This window comes from Ahaetulla prasina, chromosome 1 (assembly GCF_028640845.1).
Source record: "Ahaetulla prasina isolate Xishuangbanna chromosome 1, ASM2864084v1, whole genome shotgun sequence".
In the NCBI taxonomy this organism is placed as follows: Eukaryota; Metazoa; Chordata; class Lepidosauria; order Squamata; family Colubridae; genus Ahaetulla; species Ahaetulla prasina.
In genome coordinates this window covers 332063860-332083136 of record NC_080539.1, presented here as the reverse complement: position 1 = coordinate 332083136, position 19277 = coordinate 332063860, and the positions used below count along the sequence as shown (strand labels likewise).

The 19277-nt window shown below is 37.4% G+C and overlaps 1 protein-coding gene and 1 pseudogene across 2 annotated transcripts in view; one reads left to right on the top strand and one right to left on the bottom strand.

Moving 5' to 3' along the window:
* Positions 1-19277, bottom strand: part of UNC79 (unc-79 homolog, NALCN channel complex subunit) — a 148976-nt gene that overhangs the window by 65942 nt on the left and 63757 nt on the right. Inside the window, exons 22-32 of one of the 2 annotated variants that reach the window (XM_058162614.1) lie at positions 18932-19080; positions 17797-17954; positions 17026-17207; positions 16653-16854; positions 15658-15837; positions 13854-13916; positions 12053-12339; positions 7156-7338; positions 4926-5088; positions 2473-2625; positions 144-1364 (exon numbers count right to left, since the gene is read on the bottom strand). In XM_058162614.1, the coding sequence (XP_058018597.1) occupies positions 144-1364; positions 2473-2625; positions 4926-5088; positions 7156-7338; positions 12053-12339; positions 13854-13916; positions 15658-15837; positions 16653-16854; positions 17026-17207; positions 17797-17954; positions 18932-19080 (2941 nt within the window). The remainder of the gene's footprint in view (positions 1-143; positions 1365-2472; positions 2626-4925; positions 5089-7155; positions 7339-12052; positions 12340-13853; positions 13917-15657; positions 15838-16652; positions 16855-17025; positions 17208-17796; positions 17955-18931; positions 19081-19277) is intronic. The other variant, XM_058162615.1, reaches the window with a different exon arrangement.
* Positions 7964-8064, top strand: LOC131189447 (U6 spliceosomal RNA; annotated as a pseudogene).

The following is a 19277-nucleotide window of genomic DNA, read 5'->3' as shown; positions in this document are numbered from 1 at the left end:
TTTCAATAAGGAGAGACCTTATTGTGAACTTTACTCATATTCAATGTTTTCTATTTCTTTATATTATAAATTGCTATTTTACAGTCACTCAATTTTGCTGTTGAAGATCATTTCAAAATGCATAGACAACTGGTATTGCTCACCTGTCTCTTTCTGTTCTCCCAGCTTATCCAAGATGTTGAAGGAAATGTCCAGGTATTCTCTCTGGATGGCACTCACAGCAATCTTCCTTTGCTTCCTCTGTCTAGGAATTATTTGGATTTTAAATTCTGACTCTTCCGCTTCTTCTTCTTGCTTTGGTTCTGTACTTTGTTCTGTATCAGATTCTGCACTGGCATCCGGCTTTTGACTTTCAGCTTGGCTATCAGAATCCTCAGGGAGCTTAATGAAGACCGTTTTCCCAGTTGCACACGGCTTAATATCTTCTATGCCTAATTCAGAGTTATCATCAATGGACATCTCCGAGAGAGCAAATGATTTTTGCAGCATATCCCTTTTTTGCTTTAGTGTCAGGGGGCTGCCAGGGGATTTCCCTTGAACATCTTCCGGCTTAGCTAACTCATCAACACCCTTTTGACTTTCAGGGGTAGTTGGGGGAGTTTTGTCTTGTGCAAATGATACAAAATGACTGACTTCACAAGGGGTTACAACTTTGGAACAATCTTCAATGCTGAATTGCACCAGCGGCGTTATGCTAAGACTGACGATAGAAACACTGGTAGGACTTGATGGCGAGGAGGCAAGTGTCATCCTAGAGTCAACATCACACAACTGACTTGTGAGATCGGTCTCTTCCTCATCGCTTTCCACTATTCTAAGAGGAGGGAGGGGCTCAAAAACTAAGGAGTCGCTATCTGAATTGGAAACAACGGACTGTTTTTCAGGCCCTGACGTTGAATCAGACGACAGATCTATGAGATCTAAGTCCTCCTTTGGAGGAGAAGTTTTAGCTGGGGAATCTATGATCACTTCGTATGGCTCCATGCAGTTTAACCTGACTTCTGGTATGATAGGTCGTCGCCTTGTTTGACTTCTTCCCGGGACAGCTGGAATATTTTCCTTCTCTCCTATATCTTGCTCTTCTGTTTTGGTAGAAGAATTTTGCTGTGGTTGTCCATAATCATTCTGCCTCAGTGTGGTGTAAGTGGAAGCGGCAGGTGGCTTTTCTAAGTCGCAGTGGTCTATGCATGATTTCCGACGGTGCTCGTCTAATGTAAACAACAGGGAGTCTGCATTTCCTATGTCAAGAGATTTTTGTTTTAGAGAGCGCAGTTTCTTTTTCTGAATGCTTTCTTCTCTCATACAGCGCAGAATATTGTCTTGCAATATGCCAGTTTCTCTATATTCAGCCAGTTCTATTTCACCTAGAAGAGAAAAAGCTGGTACTATTCCATTCAATGTCATTCTGCATTTCTATATTTAAGCTATATTGGCATTTTAGATAAAATTCCTGTTTGTAACTTCAAGACTACGTTGAATGGAGGCAGATAGTTCTAGTCCTAGTCCTAAAGAGATTTTCCAGGGCAAGACATGAAATCAGTTAACAAGAACAAGATGGCAACATTAATACACTAATTTTAATATTAATAACACCAAGCTTAGCTTACTATCTTTTTTACAGTTACTGATTCATGCCTCAGTTCATGATATCAATTCTGATAATATTTTCATTTATGGGAAGATTGTAAAAACAGAAAATCTAGTGAAGATTTCACTATATTTAGAAGACTAGATATTGAACAGGAGAAAAGAAAAACAACTTTTATGATATTCTAAATTATAATTTACTCAATTTCACAGGGCTGACAGCAATACAATAAGGTATTACTTAGTATTTTATAAGTGGCAATTTTATTGCATTTTATTTTACAATATCCAGAATAAAGAGTGCAATTTAAATACTAAATATAGTTAAATATATCTAACTAGGAGAAAATGGCTGAATTGATGTTAAAAGTTCCGACATTCAGGCATGTAGCAAAATTAAGACTTATATACTGCCTGTGATACTTGTGTGTGGATGAGAAAGGCCTGAAGAACACTAACAATAATACTTGGCTATAATACTCCTACAGTAGATCAAAACACAAAATTAATACTAATGTTCTTATATTACAAAAAGATTGGTTTCCACTGAAATTATAAGAAACTGCTTTATTAAAAGTGCAGCTGGCAAGTGGAACAATTTCCCAGAAAGGTGGTGTATTGTCCTTCTATGAGATATTTTTCATTGTTGGATACCGTCTATCTCTGAGATTTCTGCACTGAATAGGGGGCTGACTATAGACTCTCTATGATTTTAAGATACGAATTTTGATATGCTTGCTTACCTTATCCCAGTTCAAGTCAAATATATTCACAGTATACCAAGCAATAATAATTTAATCATGGTATTTCCAGGCAGAAGCCTTGTGTCTAATGTGGCAGAGCTTTACCCACTCACCACCCCCCAATCCCCAATGATATACATACTTCTTTGAGCATTCATGTCAACTGGTTGATATTTCACCACTTTGCTGCCTCCAATTCTTTTCAACCTTGCAAAGAAGGTTTGTGATTCTTTATTGCCTGTTCCAGTGGGTGTATCATGAATGTCTGATTCATCAAAGACACTGTCTTCCTCTGCTTGAAAGAGAAAAGGTAGGCAACAGGATCACAACCTTCATCCTAATCAAAGGTCAACTATTTTCAGATAGCTTAAAGATATATCACAACAGCCCCAAAGTGCTTTTTCAAAAGGCAACTGGACTTTGTTTTTTCCTTGAAGATATTTCATTTCTCATCCAAGAAGCTTCTTCAAGTCAGAGCTGAAGAAGTTTCTTAGATAAAAAGCAAAATGTTTTCAAGGAAAAAACAAAGTCCAATTGCCTTTTGAAAAAGCACTTTTGGGACAACCATGACCTGGATGACTGAGAATTTCCACAGACATATCACAACATTACACAAAACACACATCTTCCTTCATGACAAAAAAAAAGGTACAAAGCATACTCTGGGTAAGCTGAGGCTATATATTTGGGGGGGAAAACTGTGTGATAATTGATGAAATTATTTTAGACAGAGGAAGAAATAAGGGAGAGATTCTGTTTGTCATGCAGATTTGAACACAAAGATTATTTAGACTGCATATTTCTTTGAATTTTGCAAAACAGTTCTCAATTCACTACCTACGTACTAAAATCACTGGAGGCTTTCAGAAAGAGACTGGACAACCATTTGTCTAAAATGGTATAGGCTAGGTCTCCTGTTCGAGCAGGGGACTGGACTAGAAGACCTCAAGGTACCTTCCAATTCTATTATTATTCTATTCTAAACATATAAACCCAGTGCATATTTACTGTATATATAAAAACTTGGATTAAGAAGTCCTTCAAATAGAGGATTCCTTCCAACAAAGAACTCTTTTCAATAAAATATAAGATATGTTCATCATAATAAGGCAGCATCATATATTTTCAATTCCATCCAATCAGCCTTACAATCCAGCTGGGAATTACAAAAATGCCTTGCAGATTGCATAAGGACTACAATTGTCTCAACTCAAATGCCATAACAATTCCAGAACTATTCTTTTCGAAAGACTGATGAAGACCTAAAGCAATGCCTTCAGTGATGCTGTTAACCAAAGTAATGTTAAATGTAATCCTACTATTGTGCATATTTGCTCAAAATGTGTGACTTCAGCTACAAACAAAATCCTCCTCATCCTTTTCCAAATCACAGCCATGAAACAAGCATCCAGCAAAGCACCGAAGGACTTTGCTGGAGAGGATGTAGTCTGATCTTTTTGTTTCCTTCCTAGCTTTTTTATTGTTTCTTTTGAATGGTACCGTAGCAGTGGTGGGTTTCAAATTTTTTTACTACCAGTTCTGTGGGTGTGGCTGGATGGGCATGGCATGGCTTGGTGGGCGTGGCTTGGTGGGCGTGGCAGAGGAAGGATACTGCAAAATCCCCATTTCCTCCCGATCAGCTGGGACTCCAGAGACAGAGAATAGATGGGGGCAGGGGCAGTCAGAATTTTTACTACCAGTTCTCTGAACTACTCAAAATTTCCGCTACCAGTTCTCCAGAACTGGTCAGAATCTGCTGAAACCCACCTCTGTACCGTAGTGTAAATGTGGTTTATCTTTATATGTCTATTAATGGCTGATTTGTCTGAATGCCAAGGTTCTAGGAATTTGCTAGAGTTTCTTGGATTTAAATTTGGTCTAGGATGCTCACAGTTCTCAGGTAAAACTATGGTTGAGTCTGTCCACATGTTGAACAATTAAGGTGTCAGGCCTGGAAACCATATTAGACTTTAGGTTTCCAGACGCTGCCACATTTTTCCCCTGAGGGGAAGAAGGGGGGCTGAGGGATATGGTAACATTTTCAGACGGTCAAGGTCGGATGGTGTTCACATCTGCAGGAAGAGTGGCAAGAAGATATTCGAATGAACTGGGAGAACGTGGGACCATGTGACCATCAAAGGGGTCAGGGGGGTGGGACTCTTGGGGTTTGTATAACTGGGGAAAAGAATCCGGAAATTCAGTTTTGGAATTTCACTCATCGTGTGCCAGTTTCCTCATGCTAACTCTTAAAGTAAAGGACTCTTAAAGACAATGGCTTCTGAGTTTTCTTTATGCAGAAGAGGTTTTTCTGGAACCTTGACATAAGGAGCTTTCCTCATGCCTTCTGGCTGCTAGCTAGTTCAGATCAGAAATACTTAAAAACACAGGGTTGCTGATTTATAGGATTACATATAGAAGGCCAGTTTCCACCCCGCACTGTTGCATGTACAAAATAAACTTTTAATACTTTTCTTTATTATATTCTATGGAATGCATATGTAGCATAAGTTTTTTTCTTTAAAAAAACTGAACCTAAGCAAGATGAAAATTTAAAAAATCTTAATGACATTTGCTAGGAATCATATGATATAATACCTTTTTCTTTCTCACTGTACCGGCTTACATTGCTGTTGTCACTATACAAAGGACCTGCTGTGGCATGAGGCTTGCAGCTGTGATACTGGGCATTTAACGTGTTGATTGTTATATGGATGAGACTCAGCACAATTTTACTGATATCACAATCTCTGTAAGGATACTGAGAAAGAGAGGGAGGAAGGGGAGAAGGAAGGAAAGAAATATTTTTAAACGTTGTGATTATTTTCATTTATAATATTTTAATTTATTCTGAAAAAAAATCTACAAAGCAGGAATTTAATTATTTCAGCTCTTTTATCCTTTTAGCACATCATAAGCCAAAGGAGGAACAATTACGATTAACAGTGCTAAGAATAAAATCATGTTTGTACTTTACTGATAGGAAGGAATTGTAAAATAACTTCTAAGTTATTCTTTGCTTTTAAAAGTAGCATCTGATTTATATATATCAAGGATAAGCAATCCTGCATTCACAGATGACCCCGGAAGCTTCCCATCTACAGTCTCTGATGAAGTTGGCAGAGCCAAATTCCTCAAAACTTTTTTCTTATTGTTAACATTTTTATTGAGTGGTAAGATAAAATAAGATACAAAAGACAAAATGAATAGGAAAACAATGGGGAAGAAATGGGGGATGAAGAGTGAGGAAGGCTTAGAAAAAAGAAAAAGAAGCACTGACTTCTGACTCTCTTTGTTGTAATAAAATAAGGTATTAACATCAAATCACAACTTTTTGTTTTTTCATAATAATATAAACTAGCCATTTCTATAAGGATCCATCAGTCTAATCAGTAAAACCCAAAATCAAAGTTTCATTCTTTTCCACTTCAAGCACAAAGTTCAGAAGAGGTCTCCAAAACAAAAGTATTTATATTCTTTTCTTTAATCAAAACAGTCAATTTTGCCATTTCAGCCATAAGCTTCTCGTCTACAGTCTCTGCTGAAGCTGGCAGAGCCAAATTCCTCAAAGCTTTTTTTAATTTATAAGTTTGAAGTGGTAAAAAAATATTTCACAATGCCAATTTTCAACGTTTGGGAATGACTGAAAGAATACAATGGGTACTGTACACCTCTGTAAGTTTAAGGAACCCATTTTGTCTTTTAAAATCTTCTCCAGTTTTTTTTTTTAAAAGAGAAAAAAAAATCTACAAAGCAGTAACTAAATTATTTCAGCTCTTTTATCCTTTTAGCACATCATAAGCCAAAGGAGGAACAATTACGATTAACAGTGCTAAGAATAAAATCATGTTTGTACTTTACTGATAGGAAGGAATTGTAAAATAACTTCTAAGTTATTCTTTGCTTTTAAAAGTAGCATCTGATTTATATATATCAAGGATAAGCAATCCTGCATTCACAGATGACCCCGGAAGCTTCCCATCTACAGTCTCTGATGAAGTTGGCAGAGCCAAATTCCTCAAAACTTTTTTTCTCATTGTTAACATTTTTATTGAGTGGTAAGATAAAATAAGATACAAAAGACAAAATGAATAGGAAAACAATGGGGAAGAAGAGGGGGATGAAGAGTGAGGAAGGCTTAGAAAAAAGAAAAAGAAGCACTGACTTCTGACTCTCTTTGTTGTAATAAAATAAGGTATTAACATCAAATCACAACTTTTTGTTTTTTCATAATAATATAAACTAGCCATTTCTATAAGGATCCATCAGTCTAATCAGTAAAACCCAAAATCAAAGTTTCATTCTTTTCCACTTCAAGCACAAAGTTCAGAAGAGGTCTCCAAAACAAATGTATTTATATTCTTTTCTTTAATCAAAACAGTCAATTTTGCCATTTCAGCCATAAGCTTCTCGTCTACAGTCTCTGCTGAAGCTGGCAGAGCCAAATTCCTCAAAGCTTTTTTTTATTTATAAGTTTGAAGTGGTAAAAAAATATTTCACAATGCCAATTTTCAACGTTTGGGAATGACTGAAAGAATACAATGGGTACTGCACACCTCTGTAAGTTTAAGGAACCCATTTTGTCTTTTAAAATCTTCTCTAGTTTTTTTTTTAAAAAGAGGGGAAAAAAATTAGTTCCACCTTTCAGTGTTTTCCTTAATCAAAGGCCATGCCTCCTGAAACCAAAACAAAGAATGGTCAAGATGAAGAAAAGGTAACTCACCCCTAATATGTATTAAGCTATAATTGACTTCATAAAAACAATTGTTCTGAGGTTCTGATGAGACATAGATTTGGAGTAACTGAAAGAAATAAGGGAACTGCTTACCTTATATAGAATGACAAGCAGGGCCTTCAGCCACATCTGTCGAATGTGAGGCTTAAGGGACCAGAGGGAACAACGAGGGGGCTGCTGGAAATAATGTCTAAGCTGAGGGCACGTGCAGTACTTCAACACCTGAGCCACCAAAGGAAGAAGATGCTTCCCTAGGTTAATGTTGTAATCCATCACCTAAAATTAATATTAGATTAGAATTTAGAATCTGTTAAACTACTGAAATTCGCAGATGACACAACAGTGATCGGTCTCATTCTAGACTATACAGATGAGAGGTTGAACAACTAGCCTCGTGGTGTGACCGGAATAATCTGGAACTGAACACACTCAAAACTGTAGAAATGGTGGTAGACTTTTGGAGAAATCCTTCCATACTTCCACCTCTCACAATAGTAGACAACACAGTATCAACAGTAGAGACCTTCAAATTTTTAGGTTCTACCATATCGCAAGACCTAAAATGGACAGCTAACATCAAAAACGTCATCAAAAAAGCACAACAAAGAATGTTCTTTCTGTGCCAACTCAGAAAGCTCAAACTGCCCAAGGAGCTGCTGATCCAGTTCTACAGAGGAATTATTGAGTCTGTCATCTGCACCTCTATAACTGTCTGGTTTAGTTCTGCAACCCAACAAGACAGACACAGACTTCAGAGGATAATTAGATCTGCAGAAAAAACAGAATAGAATAGAATAGAATTTTTATTGGCCAAGTGTGATTGGAGACACAAGGAATTTGTCTTGGTGCATATGCTCTCAGTGTAATAAAAGAAAAGATACATCCATCAAGAATTCTAAGGGTGCTCGCTTCAGCAGCACATATACTAAAATTGGAACGATACAGAGAAGATTAGCATGGCGCAAGGATGACATGCAAATTCGTGAAGCGTTCCATTTTTAGAACTACCTACAATAGAAGAATGGATATTGAAAGTTGCTAATTTGGCTGAGTTGGCAAAAATCTCAGCCTTTTTGAAAGACAATACTTAAATGAATGGAAAAAATGGATTGACTATATTCAAAATAGATATCAGATTAAGAGATATCAGACTGCCTTTGAATGATTAGGATGTATTATTTCTGATTGCTATGGGGGAGGTTAGGATTTGATGAGAATTGCAGGAGTATAACTGAGTTAGGAAGGAAAATTTTTAGCATATGCTTGTTTTATTTTTAACTATACCTTGTGTTTGTTCCGGGAAGTCAGGGTGGGTGGGTGGGGGGAGGGGTTTTTTGAAGGGAGGGGGGAAGGGGGTAGAGGGGGGAGGGGGGAAAGGAAGGGGAAAACTTTTTTTTGTAAAAACTTTTTCAATAAAAAAAAAGAATTCTAAGGTACAACACTTAATGATAGTCATAGGGTACAAATAATCACTCAGGAAACAATCAATATCAGTTTTTTCCAGAATGCCATCACTCTGCTAAACAAATAATTCCCTCAACACTGTCAAACTATTTACTAAGTCTCCACTACTATTAATCTTCTCATCATTCCCATCACCCATCTCCTTCCACTTATGACTGGATGACTGTAACTTTGTTGCTTGTATCCTTACAATTTATATTGTTTCCTGATTGCTTATTTGTACCCTATGATTATCATTAAATGTTGTACCTTATGATTCTTGATGAACATATCTTTTCTTTTATGTACACTAAAAGTATATGCACCAAGACAAATTCTTTGTGTGACCAATCACACTTGGCCAATAAAAAATTCTATTCTATTCTGTTCTATAACACTCTTTAAAAAGGAAAAAACACTATTTGAAGACTTGCGCCAATAAATTTTCTATAAAATCTTAGCAGCGATTGCAGAAATAAACCTACAAGGTTAAATACAGTGGCTCATTAAGACAAATCCAGTAGTGGGATTCAAAAATTTTTATTACCTGTTCTGTGGGCGTGGCTTGGTGGGCATGGCATGGTGGGTGTGGCAGGGGAAGGATACTGTAAAATCTCCATTCCCTCCCCACTCCAGGGGAAGGTTACTGCAAAATCCCTATTTCCTCCCGATCAGCTGGCACTCGGGAAGCAGAGAATAGATGAGGGTGGGGCCAGTCATAGCCGGTTTACCGGTTCTCCGAACTACTCAAAATTTGCGCTACCAGTTCTCGAGAACTGGTCAGAACCTGCTGAATACCATCTCTGCTATAATCACTTAATTTTATTAAACAGCACATTCAGTACAGTAAAGATGTATGCATCTTGACTCATAGGAGTTGTCATCCATGCCCCTGAATGTGAATTTAAATGTGAAATTAAAATTTGCATTCTTTGGCTCAGCTGGAAATTATAATACAAGATGGTTCGCCTTTTTTGTTAGTTATTTCCATAGCATCATAGTGAAAAGTCATCTCTATGGAAGGAACTTTCAATTTGAAGTTCCTTGTAAGCAAAATTTCCCCTTCTCATTGCATGACAAATATGAAGCAATGCTCACTATGTTTAGCAGGTATCTTTGCACAAACTAAAACTATACGCCTGCAATATCATAATGTGTCCACACAAATGTACATGCAGTATGTGCCATGCTATACCATACTATACTATATCATATCATATTATTCAAAGAGTCATTTATAATTGCCATCACTAACAGGATAAATGTCCTAACAAAATTCAGTCTAAAAATGAATAATAGTGAAAAGATTCCCCATCTCCCAATAGTGTGGAAAAATAAAATAATAGCTATAAAGCCAAACAGATGAACAATGATAGCCCTGGAATTCAAGCTATTATTCTGTAACTTTTCACTTAACTATTCAGTACTCATGAAATGTATGAAAACGGATAGTGGAAACAAATAGGATAGCCTCAAATTCCTGAAGGTAAATATGTATTCCAGTTATGCCGTCTCCTGATTGACATTCTGTAATTCATTCTGAAGGAGATTTATTCTGGTAAACACATAAACATGTAAGTCCTTGTGTAGTCAGCACTCCCATATACATCAAGAATCCTTTAAGTATCCACATATATATAGTAATCATTTCAAGCTGAGTCCTCAGCTTGAAATGATTACTGTATATATGTGGATACATCTCTCAGCCAAATGATCAGTCCCTTGTTAGTTTGCCTTAGCCTGAGCTGAGAAGGAGAACATATGGCACTTCATATATTGCTGAATTAATACTTCTAGAACCCACACCGTTATCTGATGTGACTGCAGTTGCTACAGACTGTAGTGCAGCAGCCTCTAGTGGGTTATAAGTACTTCATCTTCAGCCTGATAATTAATTTATTCCTGTGAGAGCTTAACACAATATCACTTTGCCAAATGCTTTTCAGTCACAGTGATAGTCACTTTCAAGGAAAGATATACAACACCATCTGCTAGACTAGCATCCAAAACAATAATTTGATTATTATACAGTGCATCAGTTCTTGCTACTAGAACATTCCTTTCCAGAATGCTGTTACAATAGCAACAATGAAAAAAGAGTATCTGTGAGAAACGTTTCATTCATGTTCTCTGAATGAAACATCTCAGAATTAAACTGAGCACTAAAGGACTGTACTTTGGGCATATCTTTCTGTCTTGGTCTCATGCACACTCTGTTTTGTATGTAGGCATCCTTTGCAAGGATTGTGAGGCAAACAAGCAACTATTACTGCAATTCGGCCATACTCACAGCTTAACAGATTGGTCCTTACAATAGCTTGCATTAAAAGAATGTTTAAAGTATTAGAAATAAGTCTTCTAAAAAGGAACAGAATTAAAAATGGATGAAGTGTTAATCTATTACAAATGAAGATGCATGTGGGTCCAGCCTATTAGCCCATGGTCAAGGGAACATAAATATTTATTTTCCTATTATTACTACTACTACGCTCATGTTGAAAGGATTAGCCGGTGACATCACTGTTGCACAAGGGATGCCCACTACTTCTCCTAACAAGCTTTGATATTTCACTTTCTGATCTTTGCTCATGTACTTAGAGCAACCTGAATTCTTAGGGCATGGGGAAATATGAATGGAAATAGGTAACATCTAGATTACAGGCTAAATCCAACGACTAATATGAGTTTCACTTGCTTTTGCTCCTTTCAATGCTTCACTGCTTCTTTGGAATTAAATCTTTAGTGTAGTTAAATCTCTAGTGTAGTTTCTTTCTTTCTCACTCATTTATATCTACCAACTTAATCAAAACAAGTTTCTAAGTGTCTTATAAAATAACACAAACATTGAAATATAACAGCAACAAGACAAAAACTTTATACCTAAGGAACATTTCATAGTTACTAAATCCATAGCAGGAGGATCTCCTTTATCACATATCTACTTAATAGATAGCTAGACAGACAGACAGATGGAATAAACAGATTTAAATGCCTTTCTAAAAAAAAAGAAAGAAAGAAAGACCAATCCAATATAGTAGAGGCCATTGTCATCTCTGGAGGTATTCTGTTCCAAGAAAGAATGACCATGACTGAGAGGGTTCATTTCCTAGTCCCAAGAGACTCCAGTCTTTTTAATCTTAGGTGTTTTTTTTTTACTTTTAAACTTTAAACAATTACTCCTATGTAGAAAGGTTCTATTCAAATTTGCAGAAAGGTATCTTTTCATTTATACAAATCATATCAATTTCTGTTCATTTAGACATCAATTAAAATACAATCTGACCATGTGTACCTAAACGTTTGCACGGAAATGTGTTCATGTATGCCTGTGTATTAGAACTATGTACATAAATGAGAGATTCGGACGTTTTAGAAACAGTGCACATAACAGTGCCTTTGTTCTTTTCATAGAAATAAATGCCCCATGTGCCATTGAATTCTTCTGATTACGGCTATAAATTTCATTTTCAGGAATTGCAATAGAGATTTCAGCCAGACCATGAGGGATAATTTGACAGGTTGTACCAAATGCATAAATCTAACTCACTTGCGCAATTCCTGCGATAAAGGCATTAAAGCAGGTTGATATTCGCATCTTCTGAGGTGCAATCATGAAGCATCCTTCCTGTTGATCGTAGCCCAGCAAAACATATAAATGGCGCTTGACTGTATTGAAAGCTTTAGCACTGCTGATATCTGATTCTGCACTACTCTCATCCTTGGCCATAAATTTCATCAGCACGGTAATGAGTTGATGGACAGTTTGATGATCAATCCCAGCGTCCTCTGGGAGAAGGTCCTTTATGGTATTATCATTCTCTGGAGAAGGCTGCCCTGTTAGCACAGAAATGTTTTAAAAAATGTAACATAGAGATTATCTATGGGAAGAAAAGGCTAAATATCTTTTTTAAAGGAGGTTTAAAAATGGCAGCAAAACAGTATATATCTTTTTTTGTGTGTGTGGCCAGGGAGCAAAACTATAACAATTATCATAATTATAAACAACAACATAATACAGACGTCAAAATGATTCCTTGGAACATGCCGATAATGAAAACTTGGTGGAAAAATATATTTATTTATTTATTTATTTTTCGTATTTTTATACTGCCCTTCTCCGAGGACTCAGGGCGGTGTACAGCATAGATAAAACATAAATATCAAAAAATTTAAAATACAATATTGATTAAAAATCTGATTCAATAAGCTGAATATTTAAAATTAATAGAAAAAAATTATAAAATAAATTAAACCCCTTAAAAACCCCACTAATAAGCCCTCGATAAAAATTTATCATTAGGCCAGCCCTGCTTGGTGAAAGAAGAAAGTTTTGAGCTCGCGCTTAAAGGTCCGAAGATCAGGGAGAAGACATAGCCCCACAGGTAGTTCATTCCACAGGGCTGGAGCCCCCACAGAGAACGCTCTTCCCCTGGGGGCTGCCAGCCGACATTGTTTAGCCGATGGCACCCTAAGGAGGGCCCCCCTGTGAGAGCGCACTGGTCGATGGGAGGTTACTGGCGGCAGTAGGCGGTCCCATAAGTATCCCGGTCCCATGCCATGAAGCGCTTTAAAGGTGATGACCAAAACCTTGAATAGCACCCGGAAGGCCACCGGCAATCAATGCAGCCTGTGCAGGAGAGGTGTTACATGGGAGCTACAAGACGCTCCCTCAATCCCCCGCGCGGCCGCATTTTGTACTAGTTGGAGCCTCCTGGTGCTCCTCAAGGGGAGCCCCATGTAGAGAGCATTGCAGTAATCCAGACGGGAATTAATGAGGGCATGAGTGACTGTGCATAACAAGTCCCGATCCAGGAAAGGGCGCAATTGGTGAATCAGGCGAACCTGATAAAAAGCTCCCCTGGCGACGGCCGTCAAATGATCTTCTAAAGACAGCTGTGCATCCAGGAGAACGCCTAAGTTGCGCACCGATTCCCTGGGGGCCAATGATTCGCCCCCACAGTCAGCGATGGAATTAGCTGACTGTGCCAGGACGCTGGTATCCACAGCCACTCCGTCTTGGATGGGTTGAGTTGGATTCTGTTCGTCCCCATCCAGACCCGAACGGCCTCAAGGCACCGGGTCATCACATCAACGGCTTCGTTGGGGTGGTTCGGAGTGGAAATGTACAGCTGAGTGTCATCAGCGTACAGTTGACAACTCACCCCGAAACCATGGATGATCTCCCCCAGCGGGAGATTCAAAAAGTTACAAAAAATGTGCAGGTTAAAATATCATGGAATTCCAAAGTCTTTCTGACTCATACATTTGACTAGCAACAGAATATCCAAAATTAAGAATCATTCTTTTCTTCTTTATGTAATTACAGAATATATAAAGATCACATTTACCTTGTGTTTTTTCTGGTGTTCCACCAAGGGCTGGAGCAGACTGTTCGTGTCTGATCAGCCTTGCTGCTTAAAAAAAATTGGAAAGCTATGGTTAGCTTGCATAGAGCTGTGGCATCTTCAGGAGCCATTGCTGTATTCAATGGAGAGTCATATATACTGTGTGCAGAAAGTTGAGACATATTCTTGCAAAGCTGGAGAAATTCCGAACTTTGCAAATCAATACTACTATGCCATATTAGAAACCCACTGTCAATCAATGTGGGCAATACTGAACTTGACGGACCAGTATTCCCACTGGGCATATATATTTAATAATAAATATAGAAATTTATTAAATTTATAAGCCCCCTGACTCCAAATGACCCCGGACAGTTTTCAAATTGTTAAAAACATGTAAAGGTTTTATTTACCTAAAACATCATAATAATCTCCAATTACCAGTAATACCGCACAAATATCACTGTGGCCAAACAATATAATGTACTACTTGCATTTTATAAGTAAAACAATATTTAAAAACAAGGAAACAAGCCAGAAATTAAAACGGGCTTCAGTCAACTTCATCAAAGGCCTTGGTGAAGAGATAGATCTTCAGGTCCCTTTAAATTATCAATGAGTAATTTATTTTGAACACATTACTACTTGAATTTTTGGGGAACCTCTTTCCAGAGGGCAGATACTGCTCTAGAGAAAGCATGCCTCTGGGGGCCCGATAGATACCATTGTTTCATCAAAGGAAACCAAAGCACCCAACCCTGCGAGATCCAATCTGTAGGGCAGATATTATGGGAGACAGGAATTCCATAATCAGGCCTTATGCTCTGTAGGGCTCTACAGGTAACAACCAGCACCTGAAATTGCACCCACAAGCAAACTACCAACTAGGGCAGCTGACAAAGCAGAGGTGTTACAAAGGCATACTGAGGCATGACCATCACTGCCTGCCCTGTTGCACTATAGGTGATCTTCAAGGGTAAGCTCTATGTCAACTGTAGTGAAGTCATGACCTCAGATAAACAGGTAATGTCATCCAGTAGTTCATGTAGATGTTAAAATATCTAGTCAGCTTTTTGTTTTTAACAGAGGACAATAACATTGCATCTGAGAAGATGCACATGAAAGAAGCAGCATTTTGCCAGTGCTTAGAACTGCAATGTAGTAATCGGCAATATATTATAATAAGAGAAAACAAAAAATATTTATAAGCATAGATCTGACTGAACAGAGCAGAGTGGATGGTTGGGGCAGATGGATCTTTGTAGTAACAATGGTTAGCTTGCCAAAACCTTTTTTTGCTCTACAGATACAAGTCAGGTATACTTACGAAGCTGGGTTGTTATTAATTAATTAGTAGAAAACCATGGTTCTGATATTTCCTAATAATCATGTCATGTGTGTATGTAAGCATACACACACACAGTCAGAGATATCACATGCACCGATTTCTCCTTTTTGTAGAGAGGCACCACTCACAAATAGCATACATATTATGATAAGCCACCAGGAGTTTAGAAGAATTTAACAGCTTGCAAATTTATTAAAACAACCAACAAAATGGGTTTAAAGAAAAGGGCTTGTTTATAAAATAATAGTGGCAAACCGAAATAGATAGTGTATTTCATTATTTCATAGTTCACTATGATCTTTCAGTAGCATCCTGTAAACTGTGAACAAAACAATCAGTTAAACCAACTGTTTTGTCAGTTTAAAAAAAATCTGGCCAAATCCTAGATTTCATCTCCACCTAGTGGCAATTGTGCAACAGAATTAAAATGGAGAAAAAAAATAAAATAAAATACTCAACGGATTTTGGTTGTTAAGGTTTCTGGAAGAGAAAGTGCCCTCTTGGATTCTGCTGGACCTTTCACACTGTCCCTCAAAGAACGCACACTCTTCTGCCGATTCCGAGCAAACCGAGCTCTCTTGATCTTCCACATTGCTGTGTCACTTAAGTTGGCAACATTGGTCCGGACCGCTGTGATTGCTTTTTAAACAGGATTAAACCAAATTTCATTTCATAGACTAACTTGTAAACCTTCATAGCACACACTGCAGTTTTCATGCTTGGGTTCAAAAATGTGCATTTGTTTGTAACCCAGGACTTTTAAACAATGTGGCATATGCTTTCAATTTCTCTTCTACAGAAAGATAATGTATGGAGAGCACAGAATATGCCCCATCCAATATTAGCACATGCTTTTTAAGCTGATGGAGTGGCTTCATCAAAAAGAAATGATATATGACTGATAAATTTTGGCCCAGGAATCAGGCATGTAACTGCATGTTTCTTCCATAAACTTTCATATCCAGTTTTTACAAAGTTTTCTTATGTATTCAAATCACAGATTCCATAAGACCCATTTTTTTGCCTTGGATGTGATAGGAAACCATGATTTAAGTAATACAACATTACTACTAAATTTGGCCTCAAAAACAGAATGATCATGAAGGAGTTTACAGGGAAATTCTGGTTCCTGGTTTAATAAGCTATACTTTATCAGGCCAAGATCATTTCTTCTGAACAAGGTCCATTATTTTTTATTTCATATAAATTCTTTGAAGTAGTAAAGATATTTTATTTGTCTTATATTGCCAGTCTAAGGTGTGGTGCCATCAATACCACACCAGTAACTGGAGTAACTGGCCAAATATTACTAGAATTATTTCCACAAAGGGAATATAAGATTTAAATATAAGGGTTATTCACCGCAGATAGGCACTTTTTTTCCAACAAAGAAGAGATATTTGAGTTTAGAACCCTAATTGTTAAAAATAAATCATGCTACCAAGCTTTCTTACTTGTTGGGAAGGGGAATTCCTTGTTGCAATCCAAGTGAAGTTGTGCCTCAAGAGAGAGTGTCTCAAACCGATTCACAAAAAATTCCCAGCTCAACGCTGGAATATCTTGCTTGAGAAAATGTAGTAGCAAAAGCTTGCTAAGAATAGTGGGTCTGTCTTTTACAACAGTATCAAATTGGAAATCAAGACAAAGGCATAGTCCCTAAAAAGAATAAAAGTTTTAACAGCAATTACTTCAAATTATCAAAGAAGCCACCAATATCATCATAAAGTTTGAGAGGTTACACAAAGGGATTTAACTTTAAATCTACCAAGAAATGTTAAGCCTGCAAATTATCTAGGACCGTGTCTGTTTCTTCACTGTTTAACATACCTGCAAGGCTGGCCTTTTGATGGTGTCTAGCAGAAGCCCTGCTCTGGTGGCCACAGCTGGATTCACATCCTCCACAGCAGTTAGAAAACAACAGAAGGCATGTGCCAAGGAATATTTCAGTAGATGGTTTTTGGTCACTGAGTGAATATCCAGGAATCTACACAACACTGCTACTTTCTCCACTGTAAGTAAACAGCAAATAAAGAAGCATGTTAACTGAGCCATGGCACCATGGCACCTTTTGTGAGAGCACAATCATGAAAGACCATCTAAAATGTTTGTATCTGCATTCCAGAGCTTGACCAGTTGTAAAGCAGAATTGCTGCCAGATCATTGTGAAAAGCCATAGGACCCAAAAGTTCCTAGGGAAGTCCATCCTTCACTGCCCTCACTATTCATAGGTAATAGACTGCATAGTGACTAGAAAGTGACCTGACCATGCCAAAAAACTAAAATTTCAGATTGCAAGCCAACTAATCCAAGATAAAAGCATGTGTCTACTTGTGTGAGTTGGACTGGACTTGGGGCCCATGGTTGCCATGGAGGCCTTGAACTCCTTGAACTCCTAAAACATTTGAATCTCCCACCCAGAATTTTTTTAAGATGCACAGCCATACAATTTTTTTAAAATAAATAAATAAACAAACATAAATAGATGTGCTTTTACTTATACCAACATTATTTACAGGAGAGTTCATTAACATTTCAGGAAAGATTTCCTTAAAATGTGTACCTTTTTGAACCATAGATTTTATCTGTTAAAGGACATACCTGCTTCAAATCTAACTTTCCAGTCTTTGCTATTGAAGTTGGTATTGATGATTGTCCAGAAAATATCAGCTCCATGAGGCAATGAAAGAGCATGGAGAAGGAGTGGCACTGCTAGTGAAGAAAGCTGGGAGAACTCTGATTTTACAACTCTCCATAAGCTGGGGACAGACGAGAGAGGAGAGGCAACTCAAAACACATGATCATGATTCCATGAATAGATTACTAGTTTTGTTACTTTTGCTGCTACATCAAACAGAACTAATTGCTGCAATCAATAATTTTCTGCCCATAAAGATGTGGTAAAGCATCTCCGCCTAGCTGTGGTGTAACTCTATTGCCTAAATGGTACTTTTTAATTAGGAACCAGAAATAAGTTCCATCTTTTGGTCTTAACCTTTTCCCCTTTTTCTGCTTATGGTAGAAGAGATCTAGCAAGACAGCAAATAGGATCTTATATCTGCATCAATGCCATTGTAGACAAGAATTCTGGAAAAGTAGATCATTACATTTCTTTCGAAGCTGTTTTAACTTTTGGCTCCAAAGTAGAATTGATTTCAATTCTCTTAGTTCAAATCCTGTGATATTGAATGAATCTGCCCTGTCTACAATTTTGTACTTCAGATTTGAAGGAATCTCTGGGGGAAATGCCCTCTGATAGTCTATTTGTATTTTAGTGGCTCTGTTAAGCTTATATGGCATCAACAGCATTATTATAACCAATTACAGGCATCTTAAATAACTTTTAATTCCCTACAATGCTCTTTTAATCAAGTTCACTAGAGTACTATGAGAAATAGAAATGGCGGTTCCAAAACCCAAATATCCAGCAGAGAAACCCCAGAGCAAGCTAAAGTGTCTGAATATATGGTTGTTCAACCATGCTGGGCCAGTATTTCTCAACTTTGGCAACTTTAAGATGTGTGAACTTTGACTTTCAGAATTCCCCAGCCAACCAAGGTTGAGAAACATTGCTTTGGACTAGGGTACAGCTCCAGCCTTTATCCACCTATATGTTGATTTAATGTATTTAACAATTTCAGTCCAGATTGCACCAAAAATAAAATCATTGATTTATGGCCACCAAAACTTGTTTGGCCTATGAACTTTTTAAGTCTCCTCTTGATAAAATTTTTACCTGGCAATCAGCATGTGATCCTGAATATATCCTAGGAACTGAGGATAGTTCTTCCTTGCAATATATAAGCATTCCCCATGAAGGCAAAGAATCTTCAAGCAGTTAAGCATGTTAAAGAGAATATCTGGTTCTTCAAAACGTGCCATTTCCTATGAAAAATTTGGTAAATAAAATATGGCAAAATTAATCTTGGATTCCACACAAAAATAAAAATTACAAACTAAAACAAAATTGTAACAATCAAAACATAACTTGATTTAGTAGTTATAGTGAAGGAGAATCAAACTTACCTAAGCACTTAGATAAGTTTGATTCTTCTTCACTATATATTTTTCACTTTTTGATG